Genomic DNA, 26973 nt, shown 5'->3' with positions numbered 1-26973 from the left:
ACTGTTGAGTTGCCTTCAATTATTATAAATGAATTACCTGATTTATTCCTATTATTGTTGTTATTACTAATATTGCGTACATGTTAATGTAAGTGAACCGCCTTAGCCTCGTCACTACTTCGTCGAGGTTAGGCTCAGCACTTACCAGTACATGGGGTCGGTTGTACTGATACTACACTCTACACTTCTTGTGCAGATTTTGGAGTTGGTCCCAGTGGCGTACCATAGACTTGCTCGGATTTCAGCCATCAGAGGAAACATGAGGTATAACTGCATGGCGTTCGTAGTTCTGAGGTCCCCGTCTATTGTATTTTAGCTGTGTGTTTATTTCCAAGCAGCTTTATTTTATTCAGACCTTTATTTGTATTTATTCTAGAAGCTCGTGCACTTGTGACACCAATTCTGGGATAGTATTTACACAGTTATTATTGTGGTTATTTCAAAATTGCTTCCGCATTTGCTTCCTTGTTATTAATAAATTTAAAAATTGTTTTGAAAATGGATAATGTTATTCTAACGTTGGCTTACCTAGCAAGCGAAATGTTAGGCGCCATCACGGTCCGGAGGTGGGAATTTCGGGTAGTGACAGTTGGTATCAGAGCACTAGGTTACATAGGTCTCACAAGTCATGAGCAAGCTTAGTAGAGTCTGAAGGATCGGTACGGAGACGTCTGTACTTATCTCTCAGAGGTTATGAAGTTTAGGAAAAATATCACTTCTTTCTTATTCTGTCGTGCAATTTTATTCTATCATCTATGATTGAACCATTCTACTCTTATTCTCTCACAGATGGTGAGAATGCGTAATACCTTTACCGATGGACTTGGACCAGAAACCCCGGTGGCAACTATGGCCAGGGGTAGAGGTCGAGGTCGTACTAGAGGCTGAGGTAGAGCTCAGTCTAGAGCTCGAGCAGCTGCACCTGTTAAAAACCCTTAGATAGACCTTCAAGAGGAGGTACCAGTTCAGAATGTACCAGTTGGAACAGTTCAGGTCCTAGAAGGATTCATAGCCACTCCAGTGCTTCAGGACGCTCTAGTCTGATTGGTGAGTCTTATGGAGGGTATGGCCCAGAATGGTACATTTCCAGTGGAACCAGCCATCTCACAGGCTGGGGGAGGAGCACAAACTACCACTACTCCCGCTCCATAGTAAATGGCTCCCCAGAATCAGGCTCCAGCAGCCCCGCCAGTTGGGGTAGTTTAGCCAGTTGTTGCGGCACAGACCGGTGATAGGCCCGCCATGTATTTTGAGGCCTTATTGTGACTGGATAAGTTCACTAAGATCTTTCCAGTTCACTTCAGCGGTACACCTTCTGAGGACCCACAGGATTATCTTGAACGCTGCCATGAGGTGCAGCGGAACATGGGTATAGTTGAGACCGATAGGGTTGATTCTGCTGTATTCCAGATGACGGGTTCCGCCAAGAGGTGGTGGAGAGATTACACATTGACCCGACCAGTCGGATCGCCTGCACTTACTTGGGAACAGTTCTCTCAGCTATTTCTGGAGAAGTTCCTCCCTATCACACTAAGAGAGGAATTCCGCAAGCAATTTGAACGTCTACAGCAGGGTAGTATGACTGTTACTTAGTATGAGTCTCGTTTTGTGTATTTGGCCCGTCATGCTCTCCTTTTACTACCTACTGAGGGAGAGAGAGAGTGAGGAGGTTCATTGAGGGACTCACTCACCCTATCAGACTTCAAATGGCCAAGGAGACCAGAGGTGAGATTTCTTTTCAGGCAGCTTCTAATGTCGTTAGGAGGATCAAGATGGTTCTTGGGCAGGAGAGAGGGCAAAGGTCTGATAAGAGGCCTCGTCAGTTCGGTGGTTTAAGCGGTGCCTCATCTGGAGGCAGAGGTAATTTTGGTAGGGGTCATCCTCCCAGACCGTTTCATTCAGCACTTCATGTATCTCCCGGTGCTTCAGGGAGTCACGGTCTTATTATACCTTACTCTGGGTAGCCAGTATTCAGTGCACATTCAGCTTCTATCAGTGAACCACCACTCCAGAGTTACTACAGTGGTTATCCGGCCTATCTGGGTCAGCTTCAGCTTCAGCAGCCACGACATCAGGATGGGTGTTATGAATGTGGGAACATTGGTCACATCAGGAGGTATTTCCCTAGATTGGCGAGTAACAGATCTCGACAAGATTTTCGTTCCATCATACCGGCACCGGTTGCTTCACCGCCTGCTTAGCCAGCTAGAGGTAGGGGTCAGGCAGTTAGAGGTGGAGGTCAGGCCATTAGAGGTGGAGGTCATACCGTTAGAGGTGGAGGCCAGCCAGTTAGAGGCCATCCCAGAGATGCAGTTCAGAGTGGTGGGGCCCAGCCCTGATTTTATGCTTTTCCAGCTAGGCCTGAGGCCGAGTCATCTGATGTTGTGATCACAGGTATTATTCTAGTTTTCCATAGAGATGATTCAGTTCTCTTTGATCCAGGATCTACTTATTCCTATGTGTCCTCCTATTTTGCTTCATATTTGGTTGTGCCTTGTGATTCTCTGAGTGTTTTTGTGTGTGTATCTACACCGATGGGAGACTCTGTGGTGGCAAATCATGTCTACCGTTCGTGTGTGGTTACTATTGGTAATCTTGAAACTAGTGTGGATCTTCTACTTCTTGATATGGTAGATTTTGATGTCATCTTGGGTATGGATTGGCTGTCTCCTTATCAAGCTATATTGTACTATCATGCCAAGACAGTGACCCTAGCTATGTCGGGGTTACCTCGATTAGAGTGGAAAGGAACTCCTGGCCATTCTGCCAGCAGGGTTATTTCTTATATGAAAGCTCGGCATATGGTAGAGAAAGGGTATCTAGCCTATTTGGCTTCTATGGACTCAGTACCAGTTGTTCGTGAATTTTCAGAAGTATTTGCTATAGATATGCCAGGGATTCCACCCGACAAAGATATTGACTTCTGTATTGATTTGGCTCCGGGCACTCAGCCCATTTCTATTCCACCATACCGTATGGCCCCGCCAGAGTTGATTGAATTGAAAGAGCAGTTACAAGCCTTGCTTGATCAGGGTTTCATTAGACCCAGTGTCGCGCCCTGGGGTGCACCATTATTATTTGTAAAGAAAAAAGATGGCTCGATGCGGATGTGTATAGACTATCGGCAGTTGAACAAGGCCACTATCAAAAACAAATATCTGCTGCCAAGAATTGATGAATTATTTGATCAGCTTCAGGGTGCCAAGGTATTTTTGAAAATTGATTTGAGATCTGGTTACCATCAGTTGAAGATTAGGGCATCTGATGTCCCTAAGACAGCTTTTCGGACTCGGTATGGGCATTACGAGTTCCTAGTTATGTCATTTGGGTTGACAAATGCTCCAGCAGCATTTATGGATTTGATGAATCGGGTGTTCAAGCCTTATTTGGATTCTTTTGTGGTTGTATTCATTGATGATATCTTGATTTACTCCAGCAGTCGAGAGGAGCACGAGCAGCATCTTCGAAGTGTGCTTCACACCTTGAAGAATAATCAGTTATATGCCAAATTTTCAAAATGTGAGTTTTGGTTAGACTCAGTTGCTTTTTGGTACATGTTGTATCGGCAGAAGGCAAAAATGTGGATCCTAAGAAGATTGAGGCTGTTCAGAATTAGCCTAGACCTACTTCGGTTACAGAGATCCAGACTTTTCCTGGGTTTGGCAGGTTATTATCGTCGGTTCATGGATGGGTTTTCATCTATGGCAAGCACATTGACCAGACTAACCCAGAAGGGTGTTCCATTCAGATGGTCAGACGAGTGTGAGTTGAGCTTTCAGAAGCTCAAGACCGCTTTGACTACGACGCCAGTATTGGTATTACCCACAGGTTCAGGATCGTATACGGTATATTGTGACGCATCTCACATTGGGCTTGGAGCAGTATTAATGCATGATGGCAAGGTAATTGCATATGCGTCGCGTCAGTTAAAAGTTCACGAGAAGAATTATCCTGTTCATGACTTAGAATGGGCAGCCATTATTTATGCGCTGAAGATTTGGAGGCATTACCTCTGCGGTGTCTCGTGTGAGGTATTTACTGATCATTGTAGCCTTCAGTATATGTTCAAACAAAAAGATCTTAATTTGAGGCATAGAAGATGGTTGGAGTTGTTGAAAGACTATGATATCACCATTTTGTATCACCCCGGAAAGGCCAATGTGGTGGCCGATGCTTTGAGTAGAAAGGCTGTGAGTATGGGCAGTCTTGCGTATATTCCGATTAGTGTGAGGCCATTAGCTGTAGATGTTTAGACTTTGGCTAACCAGTTCGTGAGGTTAGATATTTCAGAACCTAGTCGGGTTCTAGCTTGCACAGTCGCTCGGTCTTCTTTATATAAGCGCATCAGAGAGAGACATTATGATGATCCTCATTTGCTTGTCCTTAAGGACACGGTACGGCACAGTGATGCCAAACAGGTTGTTGTGGGTGAAGATGGAGTTCTGCGAATGCAGGGCCGTATTTGTGTGCCTACTGTGGATGGGCTTCGTGAATTAATTCTTGAAGAGGCACACAGTTCCAGGTATTCTATTCATCCAGGTACCGCTAAAATGTTTCAATATTTGCGGCAACATTATTGGTGGAGGAAAATGAAAAAGGATATAGTTGCACATGTAGCTCGGTGTCTGAATTGTCAGCAAGTTAAGTACGAGCATCAGAGACCTGGTGGTTTGTTTCAGAAGTTAGAGATTCCTGAGTGAAAGTGGGAGCGTATCACAATGGATTTTGTTGTTGGGCTCCCACGAACTCAGAGAAAATTTGATGCAGTTTGGGTCATTGTGGACAGGTTGATCAAGTCAGCCCATTTCATTCCAGTGGCAGTTACCTATTCTTTAGAGAAGTTAGCTGAAATTTATATTCGTGAGATTGTCCGCCTTCACAGTGTGCCCGTATCTATTATTTCAGATCAAGGTACGCAATTTACCTCACATTTTTGGAGGGCTGTACAACGTTAGTTTGGCATGCGGGTGGAGTTGAGTACAGCATTTCATCTACAGACAGACAGACAATCATAACGCACTATTCAAATATTGGAAGATATGCTTCGCGCTTGTTTTATAGACTTTGGAGGTTCTTGGATCATTTCTTACCACTTGCGGAGTTTGCTTATAATAATAGCTACCAGTCGAGCATACAGATGGCTCCATATGAGGCATTATACGGAAGGCGATGCCGATCGCCAGTTGGTTGGTTTGAACCGGGAAAGGCTCGGTTGATGGGTACCGATTTGGTACAGGATGCCTTGGATAAGGTAAAAATTATTCAGGATCGACTTCGCCCAACTCAGTCTAGGCAAAAAAGTTATGCCGACTGTAAAGTTCATGATATTGCATTCATGGTTGGAGAACGAATATTGCTCCGTGTTTTTCCTATGAAAGGTGTAATGAGGTTCGGAAAGAATGGCAAGTTGAGCCCTAGGTATATCAGACCCTTTGAAATTCTTGAAAGGGTGGGTGAAGTAGCATACATGCTTGCATTACCACCTAATTTATCAGCGGTTCATTCGGTGTTCCATGTGTCTATGCTCCGGAACTATCATTGTGATCCGTCCCATGTGTTAGATTTCAACTCAGTCCAATTGGACAAAGATTTGACTTACGAGGAGGAGCCGGTGGCTATTCTAGCCCGGCAAGTCCGACAGTTGAGGTCAAAGAGTTATCCTTCAGTTCGGGTGTAAAATTTTTCAAAAACGAAAAATTAAGATTTGAAGGTCCATTTGATATCGGAATTGGACAAATTTTGTATGGTTGAACTCGAATCGGAACGGGTGTTTGGATTTCGCGAGTTTTTCCGAAATTTGAGACGTGGGTCCCATTGCCGAATATTTTAATAAATTTTGGATTTTATCCGAAAACTTATAAATTCATATGGAATTAATTCCTATGATTAGTATTGAATATATTAAATTGTTTGTGAATAGATTTGAAGCTTTAGGAGGCAAATTTAAAAGGAAAAGTTGTGGTTGGATAATTGATTGGAATTTGCAAAGCGAGGTAAGTGTCGGGGTTAACCTTGACTTGAGGGAATAGAACCCTTAAACTGTTTGTTATGTGAATTGCATGTAAACGACGTATAGACGAGGTGACGAGTGTCTATACATCGTCAAATTAATTGTTTGCCTGCTTACTTGAAAAATCATAAATTATTTTTAATCAAAAATTAATTATTATAATAATTGTTTCTCTCTTATTCTTTGCAAATATAAATTCTTGAATTCCAACATTAATTGTTACATGCTATTTGAAATATGTGACTTAATTGTTATTTGACATTTAGCATAATAAATATTAAACTGCCTATTTGCTCCCTGATTTCCATAATAATTTGCTATTTGTCATTATTTGCTTCTTAATTAAACCATAATTATTGTGTGCTTGTTGTCTCGTAATTTTATATTAATTGTTATATTTATTGGGAAAATTTCTTCTATAAGAATTGGTAAATGAAACTGTTGGAGGAGCGGGTTGCATGCCGCAATAGGATTGATTATAATGAATATATTGGAGGATCGGGTTGCATGCCGCAACAGACTTATTAAAAGTCAATATTGGAGGATCGGGTTGCACGTCGCAACAGACTTATTAAAAGTCAATATTGGAGGATCGGGTTGCACGCCGCAACAGAATTATTAAAAGTCAATATTGGAGGATCGGGTTGCACGACGCAACAGACTTATTAAAAGTCAATATTGGAGGATCGTGTTGCACGCCGTAACAGACTTATTAAAAGTCAATATTGGAGGATCGGGTTGCACGCCATAACAGGCTTGATTAAAATGAATATATTGTGAGAGCGGGTTGCACGCTGCAACAGAATTGAATGTGAATATATTGTGAGAGTGGGTTGCACGCTGCAACAGAAATAATGGAAATGATAATTGGTTATGACTGTTGAGTTGCCTTCAATTATTATAAATGAATTACCTAATTTATTCCTATTATTGTTGTTATTACTAATATTTCGCACATGTTAATGTAAGTGAACCGCCTTAGCCTCATCACTACTTCGTCGAGGTTAGGCTCAGCACTTACCAGTATATGGGGTCGGTTGTACTGATACTACACTCTGCACTTCTTGTGCATATTTTTGAGTTGGTCCCAGCGGCGTACCATAGACTTGCTCAGATTTCAGCTATCAGAGGAGACTTGAGGTATAACTGCATGGCGTTCGCAGTTCTGAAGTCCCCGTCTATTGTATTTTAGCTGTGTGTTTATTTTCAGACAACTTTATTTTATTCAGACCTTTATTTGTATTTATTCTAGAAGCTCGTGCACTTGTGAAACCAATTCTGGGATGGTATTTAGACACCGTTATTATTGTGGATTATTTCAAAATTGCTTCCGCATTTGCTTCCTTGTTATTAATAAATTTAAAAATTATTTTTAAAATGGATAAATTTATTCTAACGTCGGCTTGCCTAGCAAGCGAAATGTTAGGTGCCATCATGGTCCGGAGGTGGGAATTTCGGATCGGCACATGTACTTATCTTCAAGAGGCTACAGAACTGTTAAGAAATTTCCACTTCTTTCATTCACGTCGTGTAAAATTTGTTGAATTTGGAATTTGAGCCTTTGTATCTCTATTCTCTCACAGATGGTGAGGACACGTGCTACTGAGTTAGCTGAGCAGGCATCTGCACATACTGCTAGGGCTGCAAGAGGTCGTGGCCGAGGTAGAGGTCGAGGAAGGGCACGTGTCGCGACTAGAGCACCTGTCAGAACAGCAGTTGAGGAGCCGCTAGTAGCTCCAGTTGGGGGGACAGGTACCAAAAACACCTGTTGTTACCCCCGGACTTCAAGTGACTTTAGCATAGTTCCTGAGTATGGTTGGTACAATTACTCAGGCGGGATTGATCTCTGTTGATATTTCGTAGATTGGGGGAGTAGCACAGACTCCTACCACAGATTGGGGTATAGTCCACCTACTTTCAGTGGCACAGCTATAGAGGATGCCCAAGGATTTCTAGAAAATTGTCATTGTATTCTCCGCACCATGGGTATTGTGGAAGTGAGCGAAGTTGCCTTTACTACATTTCAACTATCAGGCGCAGCGTATCAGTGGTGGCAAATCTATGAAGAAGGTAGACCAGCCGATGCAACACCACCAACTTGGGCCCAATTTTCGAAAATGTTCTTGAAAGAATTGGTTCCCTAGACTCTCCGAGATGCGTGGCGCATAGAGTTTGAACGGTTGCGTCATGGCACTATAAGATTTAGAGTTTACAAAGCTAGTCTGAAATAAATATATATTCTGTTCGAAATATACATGAATATATTTATAGATCTAAAACTACCAAGAACAAGAGGCACTTGTATCCAAAACGCAAGAACATATTCAATTCCAGCTCCCGCCATACACAGTAACATCAGTGTAGTATTGTAACGAACCGACTTGTCATTTTTAGGAAATAACGTCCCGTTCAGTGACTTAAGGTTTTGAGCAGCTTCGCAATATGTATTATGACCCGCGGGTGTGGTCGAGTTTGATTTAATGAAGATTCAGAATTAAATTAAAAGAACAATCCTTATTTAGAAGCTTAAATGGAAAGAGTTGACCGGAGAGTTGACTTTTAAGCAAACGACTCCAGAATAGAATTCTGATGATGTCAATAGCTCCATATGGTGATTATGGACTTAGGAGGATGTACGAAATATTATTTGATGGTCTGTAGTGGAATTAGGCTTGAAATGGCGAAAGATGAAGTTTTGGGAAGTTTGACCGGAGGGTTAACCTTTTGATATCAGGGCCAAAATCCGATTCTAGAAATTTTAATAGCTTCGTTATGTCAACTATGACTTGTGTGCAAAATTTGAAGTCATTCCGCATTGATTTGATGTGTTTCGGCACAAGATATAGAATTTGAAAGTTCAAAGTTCATAGATTTTGATTTGAGGTGTGATTCGTCGTTTTGATGTAGTTTGACGCAATTTTAGAATTCGACTAAGTTCGTATGATATTTTAGGACCTGTTGGTATATTTGGTTGAGGTCCCGGGGGCCTCGGGTAAGTTTCGGATGGTTAATGGGTTGGATTTTGGACTTGGAACTCTGCTGGAATTTTTCTGATACACCATCTGGTTTCCTTCATTACGTTCGCAAGTGGAGCCTCGCATTCGCGTAGAGGGACTGAGAGGCTGGCAATATTTGTTCTTCACGTTGGCGAAGATAAGGATGCGTTCGCAAAGGGTGGACAGGGTGTGCATCACGAACGTGAGAGGTGTTACTTGTTCGCGAAGAAGAGAAGAGGCAACTGGGGACCCCCTACATTTGTTCTACACGTTCGCGGAGGTGAGGTCGCATTCGCGATAAGAGGGGTCAGTAAGTCCCGCGTTCACGGGTGGTTGATCGCGTTCACATAGAAGGATTTTGGGACAGAAGCAATTGTGCTTCGCGAACGCGAGGTAGATGTCGCATTCGCGAAGGAGGAATTTGGGCAGAATGAAAATTGTGCTTTGTGAACGCGAGGCAGTGGCCTCGTTCGCGAAGAAGAAAAGCCTGGGCAGTTAGTTTAAGTTCTGAAAATGGGACGTCGTTCCCATTTTCCATTTTTGACAGATTGGAGCTCGGGAAGAGGCAATGTTTTGGAGTGTTTCAAGGAAAACAAAGGGGTAAGTATTTTTAACTCAATATTGGTTAAATTACCCGAATCCATGGTTGTTTTTAACATTTAATTGGTGAATTAAATTAAAAAATTGTGAAAAACCCTCTTGGTTTAATTTGAGATTTAAGGGTCGAGTTATTGTCGGATTTGAGTAAAATTGTTATGGTTGAACTCGTATCGGAATGGGTTTTCGGATTTCATATTATGTCGGGTTTCGAGAGGCGGGTCCCGCGTTAACTTTTGTTAACATTCGGAATAAATTTTTAAGTGGACGTTTTATTATCCGAAATTATTTTCGATGAATTTTAATGAAGTTATACAACTGATATGAATAGATTTGAGCGGTCTGGAGGTCAATTCAAGCAAGAAGGCGATTTTGGAATATCGGCATGACTTCAAAAAGGTAAGTGTCATACCTAACCTCGAGTGAGGGAATTACCCCTTAGGCATCGAGTCTTATGTGTCATTTATAAAATGTGAAAAGCCGTGTACGCGAGGTGACGAGTACGTACCCGGGCTTATATGTGCAAAATATATTGAGTTAAAGTCTTAGGCATATTGTGTAGTAAATTGGATAATTGTGGACATATATTTAATCATCTAATTGACATGACTCAAATCACATTTATTGAACTTGTTTTTATACGACAATTCGATGTAATTATTACTTGTATATTTATGTGAATTTCGTGAGTTCGATGGTTTGATATTTCTTAGAATTTAATTTCATAATGGATTTTACCTATGCAAATAATTAAGTAAATAAGCTTAAGAAGAAGTGTTAATATAATTATCTAAATTTGAAGAACTTGGTTTGATTGGGTGTAATTGCATTTATTATTTGTTGAGTAATATTAATAGTGTTCTTGTTGTCATGCCGGGCATATCACTGGTTGATTTGTGTTGCCCTTATTATTATTTATTTCCTATTATTTTGTATACTATATTGCACAGGTAATTAGACTAGTGAGTATCTTGACTGTACCTCGTCTCTACTCCACTGAGGTTAGTCTTGATACTTACTAGGTACCGACCATGGTGTACTCATACTACACTTCTGCCCATTTTTGTGCAGAGCTAGGTATTGGAGCTATTGGACTCAGACTGAGTTAAATGGTGATCGCAAGGATTCAAGGTAGAGCTGCTTGGTCGTCGTAGTCCCTTGAAGTTTTTTTTATTTTATTGTACTGTTAATTATTAATTAAATAGTATTGAGTATTCGATCCTTGAGATCATTCCATTTATTCAGTTAGAGTTCGTGACTCAGTACTACCAGTCTTGGAAGGTCGATATATTCATATTTATTCCGCTGTTGGTTTTGACATTAATATTTAATTATATGTTTTTTTTAAAAATGGCTTCGCAATGTAGTGAAATTCGGTTTACTTAGTCTTAGAGACTAAGTGCCATCACGACGCCTGTGGTGGGATTTTGGGTCGTGACAAGTTGGTATCAGAGCTCTAGGTTCATAGGTTCTACAAGTCACGAACGAGTCTTGTAGAGTCTTGCGGATTGGTATGGAGACCTCTGTACTTATCTTCGAGAGGCTATAGAACTGTTAGGAAATTTCCACTTCTTTCATTCCTGTCGTGCAGAATTTGTTGAATTTGGAATTTGAGCCTTTGTATCCCTATTCTCTCACAGATGGTGAGGACACGTGCTACCGAGTTAGCTGAGCAGGCATCTGCACATACTGCTAGGGCTTCAAGAGGCCGTGGCCGAGGTAGAGGTCGAGAAAGGGCATGTGCCATGACTAGAGCAGCTGTCAGAACAACAGTTGAGGAGCCGCTAGTAGCTCCAGTTGGGGGACAGGTACCAGAAACACTTGTTGTTACCCCCGGACTTCAGGAGACTTTAGCACAGTTCTTGAGTATGTTTGGTATATTAACTCAGGCGGGATTGATCTCTGTTGCACCAAATATTTTGCAGATTGGGGGAGTAGCTCATACTCCTACCACAACTCCAGAGCAGCAGGTTCACATTGGTCAGGTTTCGGGTGTAATACCGGTACAACCTGTTATTTCGGTTTGGCCTGAGGTCAGGTCAGAGGCATCAGAAGAAAAACAAAAGAGACTTGAGAGGTTTAAGAGGTATAGTCCACCTACTTTCAGTGGCACAGATACAGAGGATGCCCAAGGATTTCTAGAAAATTATCACCGTATTCTCTGCACCATGGGTATTGTGGAAGTGAGTGGAGTTGCCTTTACTACATTTCAACTATCAGGCGCAGCGTATCAGTGGTGGCAAATCTATGAAGAAGGTAGACCAGCCGATGCAACACCACCAACTTGGGCCCAATTTTCGAAAATGTTCTTGAAAGAATTTGTTCCCTAGACTCTCCGAGATGCGTGGTGCACAGAGTTTGAACGGTTGCATCAGGGCACTATGACAGTGTCAGAATATGCTATCTGGTTCAGTGAGTTATCCCGTCATGCACATATCTTGGTTCCTACAGTCAGAGAGCGGGTCCGCAGATTCTTTGAAGGGCTCGATTATGATATTAAAATATGCATGGCTCGAGAGTTGCAAACTGACACTCCATTTCAAGAAGTAGTGGAGATTGCGAGGAAAATTGAGGGTGTTCTAGGCGAGGAAAGGGAGTCTAAGGAGGCCAAAAGGTCTCGAAGCTCTGGAGGGTTCAGTGGATTTTACTCTTCAGCTAGGACCCATTATAGCGGAGGCTCGAGCAGTCGGCCAGCTCAGTCTGCACATCAGATTACTCGGGGTGCTCTAGTAAATTCTTATAGTGCACCACTGACACGATATTATTACAGTTTTTATTCCAGTTATCTAGCACAGACTCAGTACGAGCAGTCGTGACCTCAGAGGAGCTGTTATGAGTGTGGTGACATTAGGCACATTATGAGAGATTGTCCCAGACTTGGGAGGGGTGGATTTTATCAGAACACTCAGACTATGGGCCCCAGTGTAGCTACTACTTCACATGCACAACCAGTTAGGGGTGAAGGACATACGGGTAGAGGGTGCCTAAGAGGTGTTGGCCCGACCCGTTGATATAATCTCTATGATTTGGTTGAGGCCAATACACCAGATGGTGTCGTTACAGGTACGATCCCGATTTGTTATAAAAGAATATTTTCCCTTAATTCGATTGGGATCTGAATATTGAGGTGAGACCTCCTATTATGCTCTGCTTATGGGTGAGCTTCGTAATTTTGTGACCCACTTATATGTTTATCCCTGTTGGGAGATTTGAAGATGTGAACCCGTGTCTGTCATTTTTATTCTTGGTCACCATTGAGGGCTATAACTCCAAAAGTAATTTTTATTATTCATTGCAGTAGGTTTGATGTGTTTAGGAATAATTGATTCCAATTTTATGAATTATATTCCCTATCGGTATGAGGGTTCATTATGTGTTATGAAAATTATTTATGGAAATTATTGAAAAGAAGAAAGAAAGGAAATTGAAAATTTCAGTTGCCACAATGTGCAAATTACTTGTGATTCGGAGTTGAGGACGAGATCCTCTCATTTTTATATGATGTGAAATATTTATGAGTTTAAATTCTCCCTTTGTGAAGTTTAATTTGTACTATAGTACTAATAGAGAGTTATGCCTGATAGGCTTATGTGATAATTCCTTTATGTATTTCTGTGCCATAATTGTGTTGTAATTATTGAGTTTTAGCCTACGAGGTGAGTGCCCAAGTGGCATTAAATGTGATTCGTTAAGTCGGGTAAATAGTTATGAGGTCTTCATGCCTCACATTCTGTTGTCATTATTGTGAAGATTCGAAATGAGGTGTTAGTTAATATGAGATTAATGGATGATGCTGGAATTAATTATGAACAACTTTTAAGACCAGAGATGTGGTGATGGGCATACGTATGATATGCTTCATGTTCTGATATCATTATGATGATGCAGTGTTTGTAATGCTGAGATTAGTGTTATTGTTATATACATTGTGGTGCTTTGTGGGGTTGTGGATGTGTTGGTAGGAGTTATTTTGGTGTTACTCTGGCAGGTGGATGGGCCCGGACTCTACCAAAATTTCTGATAAGTTGATGTGTGTGTAGGCATGAGTTGCTATAGCCAGTTGAGACTAATACTGTGCGTTGATGTGAAAAATCGTACTTTTTGAAAATGTTTGGAGTGTAAGAAATTTGGTCTTAAAGTTTACAAATATGGATAAAAGAAATAATCTCAATTGAGATGGGGTTGTCGGGTTTATCTCAAACGCGGCAACGTGGGATCAACCGTGAGTATATGTATAAAAGTAAAATCATCAATTTGGTAACCTCAGAATAATTCTTAGCACGTTCGAGGACGAACGTTTGTTTAAGAGGTGGAGAATGTAATGACCCGGCTTTTTGTTTTTAAGAATTAACTCCCCGTTCAGTGACTTATGGTCTCGAGCAGCTTCGCAATATGTATTATGACCCGCGGGTGTGGTCGAGTTTGAATTACTGAATATTCAGAATTAAATTAAAAGAACAATCCTTATTTAGAAGCTTAAATGGAAAGAGTTGACCGGATAATTGACTTTTGAGCAAACAATTCCGAAATGGAATTTTGATGATGTCAATAGCTCTGTATGGTGATTATGGACTTAGGAGCGTGTCCGAAAAATTATTTGGAGGTATGTAGTGGAATTAGGCTTCAAATGGTGGAAGAGGAATTTTTGGGAAATTTGACCGGAGGGTTGACCTTTTGATATCGGGGCTGGAATCCGATTCTGTAAATTTGAATAGCTTCTTTATATCAATTATGACTTGTGTGCAAAATTTGAAGTCATTCCGGATTGATTTGATGTGGTTCAGCACAAGATATGGAATTTGAAAGTTCAAAGTTCATAGATTTTGATTTGAGGTGTGATTCATCGTTTTGATATTGTTTGACGTGATTTGAGAACTCGACTAAGTTCGTATGATGTTTTAGGACCTGTTGGTATATTTGGTTGAGGTCCCGGGGGCCTCGGGAAAGTTTCGGATGGTTAACAGGTTGGATTTTGGACTTGGAACTCTGCTGGAATTTTTCTGATGCACCATCTAATTTTTTTCATCGCGTTCGCGAGTGGAGCCTCGCGTTCAGGAAGAAGAACTGAGAGATTGGAAATATTTGTTCTTCCCATTCGCGAAGATAAGGACGCGTTCGCAAAGAGTGGACAGGGTGTGCATCGCGAACGCGAGAGGTGAGTTCGCGTTCGCGATGAGAGAGGTCAGTAAAGGTCCACGATCATGAGAGGTTGATCGCGTTCGCGTAGAAGGATTTTGGGACAGAAGCAATTGTGCTTCGCGAACGCGAGGTAGATGTCGCGTTCGCGAAGGAGGAATTTGGGAAGAACGAAAATTATGCTTCGCGAACGCGAGGCAGTGGCCGCGTTCGCGAAAAGAAAAGCCTGGGCAGTGAGTTTAAGTTCTGAAAATGGGACTTCGTACCATTTTCCATTTTGACGGATTGGAGCTCGGGAAGAGGCGATTTCCTAGAGTGTTTCAAGGAAAACAACGTGGTAAGTGTTCTTAACTCAATATGGGTTAAATCACCCAAATCCATGGTTGTTTTTAATATTTAATTGGTGAATTGAGTTGGAAAATTATGAAAAACCCTCTTGGTTTAATTTGGAGATTTAAGGGTCGAGTTGATGTCGGATTTGAGTAAAATTGGTATGGTTGAACTCGTATCGGAATGGATGTTCGGATTTATAAAATTTATGTCGGGTTCCGAGAGCCGGGTCCTGCATTAACTTTTATCGACTTTTCATGAAATTTAAGTCGACGTTTTAAAATCCAAAATTATTTTCGATGAATTTTAATGAAGTTATACAACTGATTTGAATAGATTTGGGCAGTCTGGAGGTCAATTCAAGCAAGAAGGCGATTTTGGAATATCGGCATAACTTCAAAAAGGTAAGTGCCTTGACTAACCTCGAGTGAGGGAATTATCCCTTAGGCATCGAGTCTTATGTGCCATTTGTGAAATGTGAAAAGTCGTGTACGCGAGGTGACGAGTACGTACTTGGGCTTATATGTGCAAAATTTATTGAGTTAAAGTCTTAGGCATATTGTGTAGTAAATTGGATAATTGTGGGCATATATTTAATCATCTAATTGCCATGCCTCGAAGCACATTTATTGAACTTGTTTTTATACGACAATTCGATGTAATTATAACTTGTATATTTATGTGAATTCCGTGAGTTCGAAGGTTTGATATTTCTTGGAATTTAATTTCATTATGGATTTTACCTATGCAAATAATTAATTAAGTAAGCTTAAAAATAAGTGTTAAATAGTTATCTAAATTTGGATTAATGAAGGCGTTGCCCCATGCTTATTATTTTCTATCTTTGTTGATTAATTTTGAGATTTTATACACATTGTGAGGAACCTTGGGCTATTTGTTGTGAAATTAATTGATTTTGTTATATCTTTGGAATTGGTTGTGGCCATTGGGAAAATCGTCATATGAATTGATTTTATATGTTACCGTGATAATATTTCGTGTAAATTGTTGTGTTATTTGAGTTATTATTTTAAGGACATAAGGGTGACATTTCATTGTTGATATTTTGTGGGTATAAGGGTGGCATTTCACTGTTGTTATGTGTGTTGGAATATTGTCTGGGCGGAGCGATAAGGGTGGCTATAAGAAATATAAGGGTGGCAATAAGAGCGATAAGGGTGGCTATTGATATTGTCAGGGCGGAGGGATATGGGAGGCTATTATAGGAGTGATAAGGGTGGCTATAGGAGAGATAAGGGTGGCTATTGTCAGGGATAATATATGATGATGTGGAGTGGTTGCATTGGTAATTTTATGCGATGTTGTGATTTTCCTTGTGTTTATTTTTATACTATGTGTAATTTATTTTGTTGTTGGTAAATTGATAATAGTCTGATTTATGTTGAAATTGGGAGCATGTGGCTATTGCCAGGCAGATTATGAAAAGAAATGTGGGCACGAGGTGCCGTGAGTAAATAATGATGATATTGGCATGTGAATTGTCTGTGCGATTGAGATATGAAATGTGGGCACGAAGTGCCGGGGAAAATATGATGGTTTTTATTATTGGCACGTGAACTGTCCGTGCATATATGATATGAAAAATGGGCACGAGGTGCCGAGGAAATATGATGATTTAATTATGGGCACGAAGTGCCGTGAAAATATGAAAAGGGTTGAGACCCGTATTTTTATGATTATGAAATGAGGTGTCACATGGTGACTTTTAATTGAAAGAATTATATTCAAACTATTTATTTGATATTATTTTTATTCAAAAAGTAGTATTTGAAGGAATTGTATGTGAAAGATATCTATTGAGAAAATTATATTTGAAAAAGATTTATTGAAAGAATTATATTTGAAGGATATTTATTTGAGAAAATTATATTTAAAGGAGAGTTATTTGGAAGAATTATATGTGAAAGATATTTATTGAAAGATATTTATTGTATTCTTGTTGCCATACCGGGCATATCATTGGTTGATTTGTGTTGCCCTTATTATTATTTATTTCCTATTATTTTGTATACTATATTGCACAGGTAATTAGACTAGTGGGTGTCTTGACTGTACCTCGTCTCTACTCCACTGAGGTTAGTCTTGATACTTAATGGGTACCGACTGTGGTGTACTCATACTACACTTCTGTACATTTTTGTGCAGAGCCATGTATTGGAGCTATTGGACTCAGACAGAGTTAAAGTGTGATCACAAGGATTCAAGGTAGAGCTGCTTGGTCGTCGCAGGCCCTTGAAGTCTTTTCATTTTATTGTACTGTTAATTATTAATCAAACAGTATTGAATATTCGATCCTTGAGATCATTCCATGTATTCAGTCAGAGTTCGTGACTCGGTACGACCAATCTTGGAAGGTCGATATATTCATATTTGTTCCGCTGTTGTTTTTGACATTAATATTTAATTATATGTTTTAAAAAAATGGCTTCGAAATGTAATGAAAATCGGCTTACTTAGTTTTAGAGACTAAGTGCCATCAAGACGCATGTGGTGGGATTTTGGGTCGTGACAAGTATGAGTACACCGACTCATGTACTCAATAAGTAACAAACCTAACCTTAGGTTGAAAGCAGTGACGAGCTTGGACAACGGTCAGAGTCCAACACCAATAGCCAAGAACAACTCGTAACAATATAATAAAAGCAGTACAAGTAATAACTCAAAGATGTGATGCGATGCTCGTTCACAATTACAGAAAATAGACATACTTTTCAGGTATAACGAAAAAATCTAAATCTTTCACCGAAATCACTAAAATATGAGTAAATTAGAAAATTGTGATTTTTCCCAAAAACTTTCAATAACAGATAAGATATTTCATTCTCAGATAGCATGAGGAAAGTACATCTCTATGCCTACATATCAATGTGCATGTGAAGTCATGAATGTTACAATACCATTTAGCATGAAGAAATGCATCTCTCTGCCTACATGCCAAGTATGCATGTCAAATGTAATGCACCACAGTGATAAACTCATGTACTCACACTCTTAGAGTACTCAATCTCATTGTCTCACCCTCAATCACTGTATACGCTCAATCACTCGGCACTCGACACTAAATCACTCGGAACTCGGTACCTACGCTCACTACTGGTATATCAGACTCCAGAGGGGCGGATCCTGCCCAAGCGCTAATAAAGCCAATATGGTATGTTGCGGCGTACAATCCGATCCCATAATAACTGTTGTTGCGTGTAGCCCGATCCCATAAATTTCACTGCTGCGGCGCGCAGCCCGATCCATACTCTCTGCCTACATGCCAAGTATGCATGTCAAATGTAATGCACCACAGTGATAAACTCATGTACTCACACTCTTAGAGTACTCAATCTCACTGTCTCACCCTCAATCACTGTATACGCTCAATCACTCGGCACTCGACACTAAATCACTTGGAACTCTGTACCTACGCTCACTACTGGTATATCAGACTCCAAAGGGGCGGATCCTGCCCAAGCGCTAATAAAGCCAATATGGCATGTTGCGGCGTGCAATCCGATCCCATAATAACTGTTGTTGCGTGTAGCCCGATCCCATAAATTTTACTGCTGCGGCGCGCAGCCCGATCCAGAAATATCACTATTGCGGCTTGCATCCCTATCCCATAAATATCACTCACAATACAGCTCTCGGGCCCACCTTAGTCATCCATCTCTCAAGTCTCAAAAGCTCACAATCCCGTACCACTCAGCCCAAATAACGATAACATGTGATGTAGCAATGAGTGATGAACAGAGATTGAGATATGATATGCAAATGAAGAATCATGACTGAGTATATAATTACAGTTATAACAGATAACTCAAAACAACAGAAATACCTTCATTAGGTCTCAACCAAATAAGTGCATAGTCTGAACATGCTTTTTAACATGATTCACAGCTCATATAATCAAACAAGTATGGAGAACATGGATGTAACAAAATATAACAGCAAAACAAGTCTGGCCATAGTCTAATAGTCAACTAGAATCATGATTTCCTCGGTGCACGCCCACATGCTCGTCACCTAGCATGTGTGTCACCTCAATACATCTATTATAATATAGTTCCCAATGTTAAATACCCTCAAATCCAAGCTTAGATATGTTACTTACCTCGAACAAGCCAAATCCAATCTCAAGCAAGCCAAATAATACTCTAGAAAATTCATCCCGCGCGTACCGACTTCTGAGCGGCTCAAAACTAGCCAAAAGCAACTCAAGAAAATCAAATAATGTCAAAGGAAATAAACCCAATCGATAAAGGGTGAATATTTAATCAAAATACCAAAGTCAATAAAAAATTCAAACCCGGACTCGCACCTCGGAACCCAACAAAACTCACAAAATCTAACAACTCATTCAATTACTAGTCCAACTATACTAGTTCCACTCAAATCCGACTCTAAATTGATGTTCAAAACTCAAAAATTCACTTTATGAAGGTTTAGACCAAAGCCCCTAATTTCTCTTTTGAAATCATCAATCAAATGCCAAAAACAAAGATGGAATCACGGAATAAAATCAATACCGAGTAGAAAACACTTATCCCATTCCATGTGGTGAAAATTGTCTCAAATATCACCTCAATCCAAGCTCCATGGCTCAAAATATGATAAAATGCTCGAAACATTCGAAATAGAGTACTTATAATCCACTGAACAGACATACCCATCGTGATCGCGAAGAATAAACTCTAGCGCCAAAACAAAATGCCTTATGCAATCGCGATAAAGACCATGCGAACGTGACCCCCAAACAGACCAAAGCTCTGTGAACACGACATGACATACGTGAACGCGATGAATAAATCACCCAACTCTCATAATACCTTACGCGATCGTGGCCTCCTACACGCAAGCGCAATGAAGAACTGAAACACCTGAAATTAGCCAAACACAGCAGTGCCAAAATGAGCCGAAACCCATCTGAAACTCACCTGAGACCTTCGGGGCCCCGTCCAAACACGCCAACAAGTTGCAATACATAACACGGACTTAATCGAGGCCTCAAATCACACATAACATCGGCGAAACAATGAATCACACCTTGAATCAAACTCAATGAACTTTTGAACTTTCTATTTTCAAATCTAGTGCCGAACCATATCAAATCAACTCAGAATGAAATCAAATTTTGCACACAAGTACCAAATGACATAACGAAACTATTCCAATTTCCAAAAATATAATTTGAACCCGATATCATTAAAGTACAACTCCCGGTCAAACTTATGAACATTCCAAACCTTCAAATTTCCAAATTTTGCCAAATAGTACTGAAACCTTCTAGAAATATCCAACTGCAAATCTGGGCATACGCCCAAGTCCAAAATCACCATCCATACCTAACGGAACCATCAAAATTATGATCCAAAGTCAAATACTTAAAATTCAAACTTGGTCAACTCTTCCAACTTAAAGCTTCAAACATGAAATTTATGCTTCCAAACTAATTCTGAATCAGCCGAAAACAGAAACCGACGATACACACAAGTCATAATATATTATACGGAGCTAATCATGCCCTCAAACCACCGAGCGAAGTATAAATACTCAAAACGACCGGTCGGGTCATTACATTTAATTTATGATACATATATACATGTCAAAGAAGTTTTGTATTATTCTATATTTCATTCGTTCATAACTAATAATGCATGATATAGATTATTCGATATAAGTCGAGACGTTTTGTTTTTAATATTCATCGATTCATCTAAGTTAATTTTAATTTCTAAGTTATAAGTCGATGAATCAGTTTAATCATTATTCAAATAGCTATATTTGATGATGATCAATTACAACAACAACAATAACATACCCAGTATTATCCCACACTGTGGGGTCTGGGGAGGGTAGTGTGTACGCAGACATTACCCCTACCTTGTGAAGATAGAGAGGTTGTTTCCAATAGACCCTCGGCTCAGGAAAGCATAAGCACCACATTAATGAAAATATAGACAAGAAGGGACAGTACCAAAAATCCATATAAAAGCAGAATAAAAACAACAAGACAGTAAGGTGATCAACAATGAAAGAAAACAACGGTTAGGCATAAAATTTTACTACCAACAGAAAGCGAGACTGCGTGTCAATACTACTGTTATGAACACTCTATACTACCTACTCAACTACCCTAATCCTCGACATCCATACCTTCCTATCAAGGATCATGTCCTCGGTCAGCTGAAGTTGTGCCATGTCTTGCCTAATCACCTCCCCCTCCCCCCCACCTCTTCTTTGGCCTACCTCTACCTCTCCATAGGCCCTCCAATGTCAACCTCTCATACCTCCTCACCGGGGCATTTGTACACCTCCTCCTCACATGACCAAACCACATAAGTCGCGCTTCCCGCATCTTGTCCTCAATAGGGGACACACCCACCTTGTCGTGAATAACCTCATTTCTTATCCTATCTAACCTAGTTTGCCCGCACATTTATCTCAACATACTCATCTCCGCTAACTTCATCTTCTGGACATGAGCGATGTTGACTGGCCAATACTCAGCCCCATACAACATCGTTGGTCTGACCACCACTATGTAGAACTTACCCTTAAGTTTCGGTGGCACCTTCTTATCACACAAAATACCTTAAGCGAGTCTCTATTTCATCCATCCCGCCACAATACGATGTGTGACATCTTTATCAATCTCCCCATCCCCCTAAATAATAGACCCAAGTTACTTAAACCTCCCTCGCCTAGGGATGACCTGTGAGTCCAGCTTCACCTCCCCTTCCCCTCCTTGAGTCTCGCCACTGAACTTACACTCCAAGTATTCTGTCTTGGTCCTGCTCAACTTGAAACTTTTAGATTCCATGGTCTGCCTCCATTCCTCTAATTGCGCCTTCAAACCAGCTCGCATCTCGCAAATCAATACAATATCATCTGCAAATAACATGCACCACGGCACCTCCCCTTGGATGTGGCGCGTTAGTATGTCTATCACCAGAGCAAACAAAAAATGGCTGAGTGCAAACCCCTAATGCAACCCCATCATAACCGAAAAATAGTCCGAGTCCCCACCCGCCATCCTCACTCGGGTATTTACTCCATTATACATGTCCTTAATCAACCTGACGTAGGCAACAGGTACACCTCTAGCCTCCAAACATCTCCACAAAACCTCCCTCGGAACTTTATCGTACACCTTTTCTATGTCGATGAACACCATATGCAAGTCCTTCTTTCTCTCCCTATACTGCTCCATCAATCTCCTAACTAGGTGGATGGTTTCTGTAGTCGAACGCCCCAGCATAAACCCAAACTGGTTCTCAGAAATAGACACACACCTCTTCACCCTAACCGAAAAATGGTCTGAGTCCCCACCCACCATCCTCACTCGGGTCTTTACTCCATTATATATGTCCTTAATCAACCTGACGTAGGCAACATGTACACCTCTATCCTCCAAACATCTCTATAAAACCTCCCTCGGAACTTTATCATAAATCTTTTCTAAGTCGATGAATACCATATGCAAGTCCTTCTTTCTCTCCCTATACTGCTCCATCAATTACCTAACCAGGTGGATGGCTTCTGTAGTCGAACGCCCCGGCATAAATCCAAACTGGTTCACAGAAATAGATACACACCTCCTCACCTTTAGCTCTACCACTCTCTCCCAGACTTTCATAGTATGGCTAAGCAGCTTGATACCCCGATAATTATTGTAATTTTGGATATCACCCTTGTTATTGTATACAGGAACCATCGTGCTCCACCTCCACTCTTCAAGCATCTTCTTCGTTCTAAAAATGGCATTAAATAACCTAGTGAGTTACTCCAAGCCTGCCTTGCTCGCGCTCTTCCAAAACTCCACCGGGATTTCATCCGGCCCGGTCGTTTTGCCCCTGCTCATCTTACGCATAGCCCCCTCAACTTCATCAACTCTAATCTGCCAACAATACCCAAAGTCACAACGACTCCCAAAGAGTTCCAAATTACCCAGTACAATGCTCTTGTCCCCCTCCTCGTTCAAGAGACTATGGAAGTAGATCTTCCATCTCTGAGGGATAATCCCCTCATCCAACAAACTCTACCTTTTTCGTCCTTGATGCACTTCACCTGGTCCAAGTCACGCGCCTTCCTTTCTCGTGCCTTGGCTAACCTGAACAATCTCTTATCCCCACCTCAGCCCTCGAGTTCCTCATACAAACGACTAAAAGTTGCAGTCTTGGCCGCCGTAACTGCTAGCTTTGCCTCTTTCTTAGCCAACTTATAATGCTCCATATTCGCCCTCTTCTCCTCCTCGTCTACACTTTCTACTAGCTTCAGATACACTGCTTTCTTGATTTTCACTTTTCCTTGAACCTCTCTATTCCACCACCAGAGTGACCCTTTGAGACGCCTAATACTTCTCTCGCGGATTCCCTAATGCACTGTGCAGTCGTGGTCCACATAGTGCTTGCGTCTCCACTACTCCTCCAAGCCCCCAATAGTCACCAACTTGACCTCCAACTCCTGCACTTTAGCTTCCGTCAAGGCTCCCCACTCTATCCTATGTTGGCTATACATCACCCTCTTCCTCGTGATCTCAAGGTCCATGACCAGGATCCTATGAAGGGTCGAGAGGTTCTCACTCAGGATGACCTTGCAATCCATGCAAAGACCTCTATCGGACTTTCTGGAGAGTAAATAATTAATCTGAGTCTCGGCCACCGAGCTCCGGAAGGTGACCAAGTGCTCCCTTTTCTTCGGGAAACTCGAGCTTGTTATCACAAAATCAAATGCTCTAGCAAATTCCAGCAGAGACATTCCTCATCCGTTTCTATCTCCAAAATCAAAGCCACCATGCACATCATCATACCCTCAGACGTCGCTCTAATGTGGACGATGATCAATTATATATACTAATTAGATTATTGCTTCTCCCCCTAAAAAAATCGATAATCTAGCCCTAGGGCTTCGCATACTTAGATGTGGCTATATATATAGACACACACACACTTCGTTGTACTACTTTAACTATATATAGCTTATTATAGTATCTGTTAGTGCATTCATTGTTTGTATTACAAAATGAAGTGGCACATGGATTACATGTATATTATTTATAGTAAATTTTAATGTGGTCATATTTCACCTATAAATGGACCGACATTGGTCGGTTAGTTTTCAGAAATTACAGTTACCGATCAAAGTTTGTCGGTAAAAGGTCCTCTTGTAATAACCGACCGACTTTGGTCAGTAACTTGAACTATAAATTTTATAAAATATTTTAAATAATAATTTAATTATTAAAATTTAAAAATGTGGGACCAGTTAACCGACTGATGTTGGTCGGTAAACAAAAAGTGCTTTGACTAAGCAAGTCTGACCATTGCGGTCAAATGTTTGACCAATTTACCTACCGATTTCGGTCGGTAATATTTTTCGGGGTAATTGCGCCAATTATTACCGACCATCTTTTGTCGGTATGTCATTTAAAAAAAATTAAAATATTTTTTGGGTAGTTTCCGTCTGCGCTAGACGGAAAAATGGTCGCTTTTTTGGACCGACCAAAGTCAGTCAGTAGCCGCCGAACGAAATTTACTGGATTTCTAGTAGTGTATTCCATTTCCCATGTTGAATGAACTCCTTATACCTATACGATTCATATAATTGCATCAAATCTTTAAGGAAACAGAACAACCGAAAGGTTTAATTTATTAGGAAAACATAGTAAATAAGAAGTTCTCTAATCCTTTGTGATAATGCTGCAAATGTATTGATTGGTGTATCAATATTTCAACTACAGTTACGTTGCACTAACAAGTTCAAAGTGCATTAATAGAAAATCTATTCATGTCACAAATGAAGGTATTATTATAACAAGACTCCTTGGTAAATTATCTACACCTTTACATGTATATCAAGGAATACATTATAGATGTATATGACAAGATATTATATGTTCTGTATATCAAAAAGAAAACTCTGCGTATGCTGCAGTCCTCCTTGATAGATCTTTCTGTGTATGACTTTTATCAAAGTTATTGCTATCCAAGCATATAAATTAAAGTAATATACTGTGGCATCATAGGGTTCCCAGACCACAAACTGTGTCTATTCAAGTCAAGCAGGAATGTAAAACATCGAGTACATGATATTGTAAATAGGAGACAGAGATTTAAAGATAGAGCATGGATAGAATACTTACACAAATTAGGAAGCTAGTTTATAGTTTTTTTTTGCAGTTTTGTGAATAGGAGACAGGAATGTCATAATATTTTTTTCTTCGCCAAAAAAAAAAAAAAAACAGTAACAATAAATCCAGTATGATGGGGAGGGTATACTGTGTATGAAGTCCTACCCCTACTTTGTGAAGGTAGAAAGACTGTTTCGGATAGATCATCGGCTCAGAAAAAGTATAATCCCAGCATTACTGAAGCAATACTAACAACAACAAGATAAAAAGAAAGCTGAAGCAAAGAAACAACTTGCAGTAATAAAGATGTAAGTATAAGAAAGTAAGAAAATAATATCGATACTATGTATAAGAAAGTAAGAGAATAATATCAATGCTATCGGGAAGAAAAGGATAAATGCACAACTACCTATATAGTACTAGATACGATACTTGCTTCAAGAGTTGGAATCCGTACTGTTGATTGTGGTATTGCTCAGCTATTCAGGCACAGATACCTAGCTAGTAGTATCCTTCGGGCGAACTCAAGCTTTCCACATATGTAATAACAGATGTAAATAAGTATGTCTTTCCGTGGACAACAATGTCTCGCATATTATCATCCTTAGGATTGTATATAACAATTCTCTGACTATCTCGTTCGCGTATTATCAAAGCTAATTTTCCATTCTCTGTCACGATAAAAGGCGCTGCAAGTCCAAAAAGAAGACCTATTCCTAAATCCTTTATGAAAAATAAGGGTGTCCACGATTCCTTTACTCCATATTCCTTCATGATCAGTATCTCAAAACCCTTATAAGATTTCAGACAAGTCATACAAAGACATTCATCTAAAACGCCTAAACCAACTATAACATTATCTAAACCAACTCCTCGATAATTAGACTTTAGGGACTGGAAACATATGGAACTTTTCAGTAATAGGATCAAAACAAATTACTTTGGGGTCGTTGTTCTTATCGAGCCTTACCGTCTTAGAGTGAAGTCGTCCATGCAATCGTCCATGCAATGTAATCCAAGCATCAGAATGCATAGAGCAGACATCATAAGGTAATTTGACTCGCCTCCATTCCTTGGTTTTAAGACTAGCAATTGCAACCGAGTCGTATATAAACATCACAACCTTGTAATCATTCTTGGAAGAGTCAAAACAAAGTCCCCAGGACGCAGCGGTTGTAATAAAACTGCCATATTTTCTTAATGTCAAGTCGTCAATGTCAAGCACTTTGGTACAAGATTGAGTAGCAGGATTCCACAAGAAAAGGTGTCGCTTGAAATTTAAAAGTATAAGACCATGACAAGAACCCCGAAACATACAATTATCTATAGAAGGCACAGAAATCTCACCACCCTTTTCCTTTAAAGGACAATTTAGCTCTTCCAAAGTGAGTTGTTCGTTTATGAAGCGGAACAAGGGTCTATAATTCTCCTCAAAAGACCATCTTGTCAACACTGAATAGTGTGTATACGTCACGGTTATAGCTCTTTCTCGTCGATGATTCGAGAGCTCAAATGTTGGACTTGAAATCAAAGAACGCCATGACTCAGAAACACACTTGAATCGCAAGAGCGATTTTACTGGTAAATTCGAGAGAATGATGATAGTAATTTCGTCGGGTATATCTGCCATCAGTTTTTTTAAGTAGATGTTTTTTTTTCTGGGATTTGGAAGAGTACCCTGCGTTTATATTGCCCTATTTATAAACTTGTGGGTTCAAATTATAATAGGAGGATTAAATAATAGTAGAATTATTTAGTAAATATAC

The 26973-nt window shown here is 40.3% G+C and overlaps 3 protein-coding genes across 3 annotated transcripts; all 3 read right to left on the bottom strand.

Annotated features, from left to right (window-relative positions):
- Positions 1-21760: 21760 nt before the first annotated feature.
- On the bottom strand, positions 21761-22414 carry LOC138901067 (uncharacterized). The gene is made up of 2 exons (XM_070188794.1): positions 22105-22414; positions 21761-22020 (listed from the first exon to the last, which is right to left on the bottom strand). The coding sequence occupies exons 1-2, from the start codon at positions 22412-22414 to the stop codon at positions 21761-21763; spliced, it is 570 nt and encodes a 189-aa protein (XP_070044895.1).
- Positions 22415-23211: 797 nt separating this feature from the next.
- On the bottom strand, positions 23212-23835 carry LOC138901066 (uncharacterized). Its single transcript, XM_070188793.1, has 2 exons — positions 23533-23835; positions 23212-23451 (listed from the first exon to the last, which is right to left on the bottom strand). The coding sequence occupies exons 1-2, from the start codon at positions 23833-23835 to the stop codon at positions 23212-23214; spliced, it is 543 nt and encodes a 180-aa protein (XP_070044894.1).
- A 1873-nt stretch (positions 23836-25708) lies between these two features.
- On the bottom strand, positions 25709-26837 carry LOC104085851 (F-box/kelch-repeat protein At3g23880-like). The gene is made up of 2 exons (XM_009589967.1): positions 26178-26837; positions 25709-26101 (listed from the first exon to the last, which is right to left on the bottom strand). The coding sequence occupies exons 1-2, from the start codon at positions 26835-26837 to the stop codon at positions 25709-25711; spliced, it is 1053 nt and encodes a 350-aa protein (XP_009588262.1).
- Positions 26838-26973: the final 136 nt, after the last annotated feature.

Source organism: Nicotiana tomentosiformis, chromosome 11 (assembly GCF_000390325.3).
Source record: "Nicotiana tomentosiformis chromosome 11, ASM39032v3, whole genome shotgun sequence".
Taxonomy (NCBI): domain Eukaryota; kingdom Viridiplantae; phylum Streptophyta; class Magnoliopsida; order Solanales; family Solanaceae; genus Nicotiana; species Nicotiana tomentosiformis.
Note: the sequence above shows the minus strand (reverse complement) of the source record. Positions and strands in the feature narration are given on the sequence as shown.

Bases quoted from the DNA above. Each gene is read 5' to 3' on its own strand.
- LOC138901067 (XM_070188794.1), bottom strand. From the start codon at position 22,414: ATGGTGGGTGGGGACTCAGACCATTTTTCGGTTAGGGTGAAGAGGTGT. The intron at 22,021-22,104 runs GTGGGGACTCGG...CTCTGGTGATAG, and splicing joins TACCCGAGTGAGGATGGCGG to ACATACTAACGCGCCACATC.
- LOC104085851 (XM_009589967.1), bottom strand. From the start codon at position 26,837: ATGGCAGATATACCCGACGAAATTACTATCATCATTCTCTCGAATTTA. The intron at 26,102-26,177 runs GTAAGGCTCGAT...ATATGTTTCCAG, and splicing joins GACGACTTCACTCTAAGACG to TCCCTAAAGTCTAATTATCG.
- LOC138901066 (XM_070188793.1), bottom strand. From the start codon at position 23,835: ATGTCTCTGCTGGAATTTGCTAGAGCATTTGATTTTGTGATAACAAGC. The intron at 23,452-23,532 runs GTCAAGTTGGTG...ACAGTGCATTAG, and splicing joins CTAAAGTGCAGGAGTTGGAG to GGAATCCGCGAGAGAAGTAT.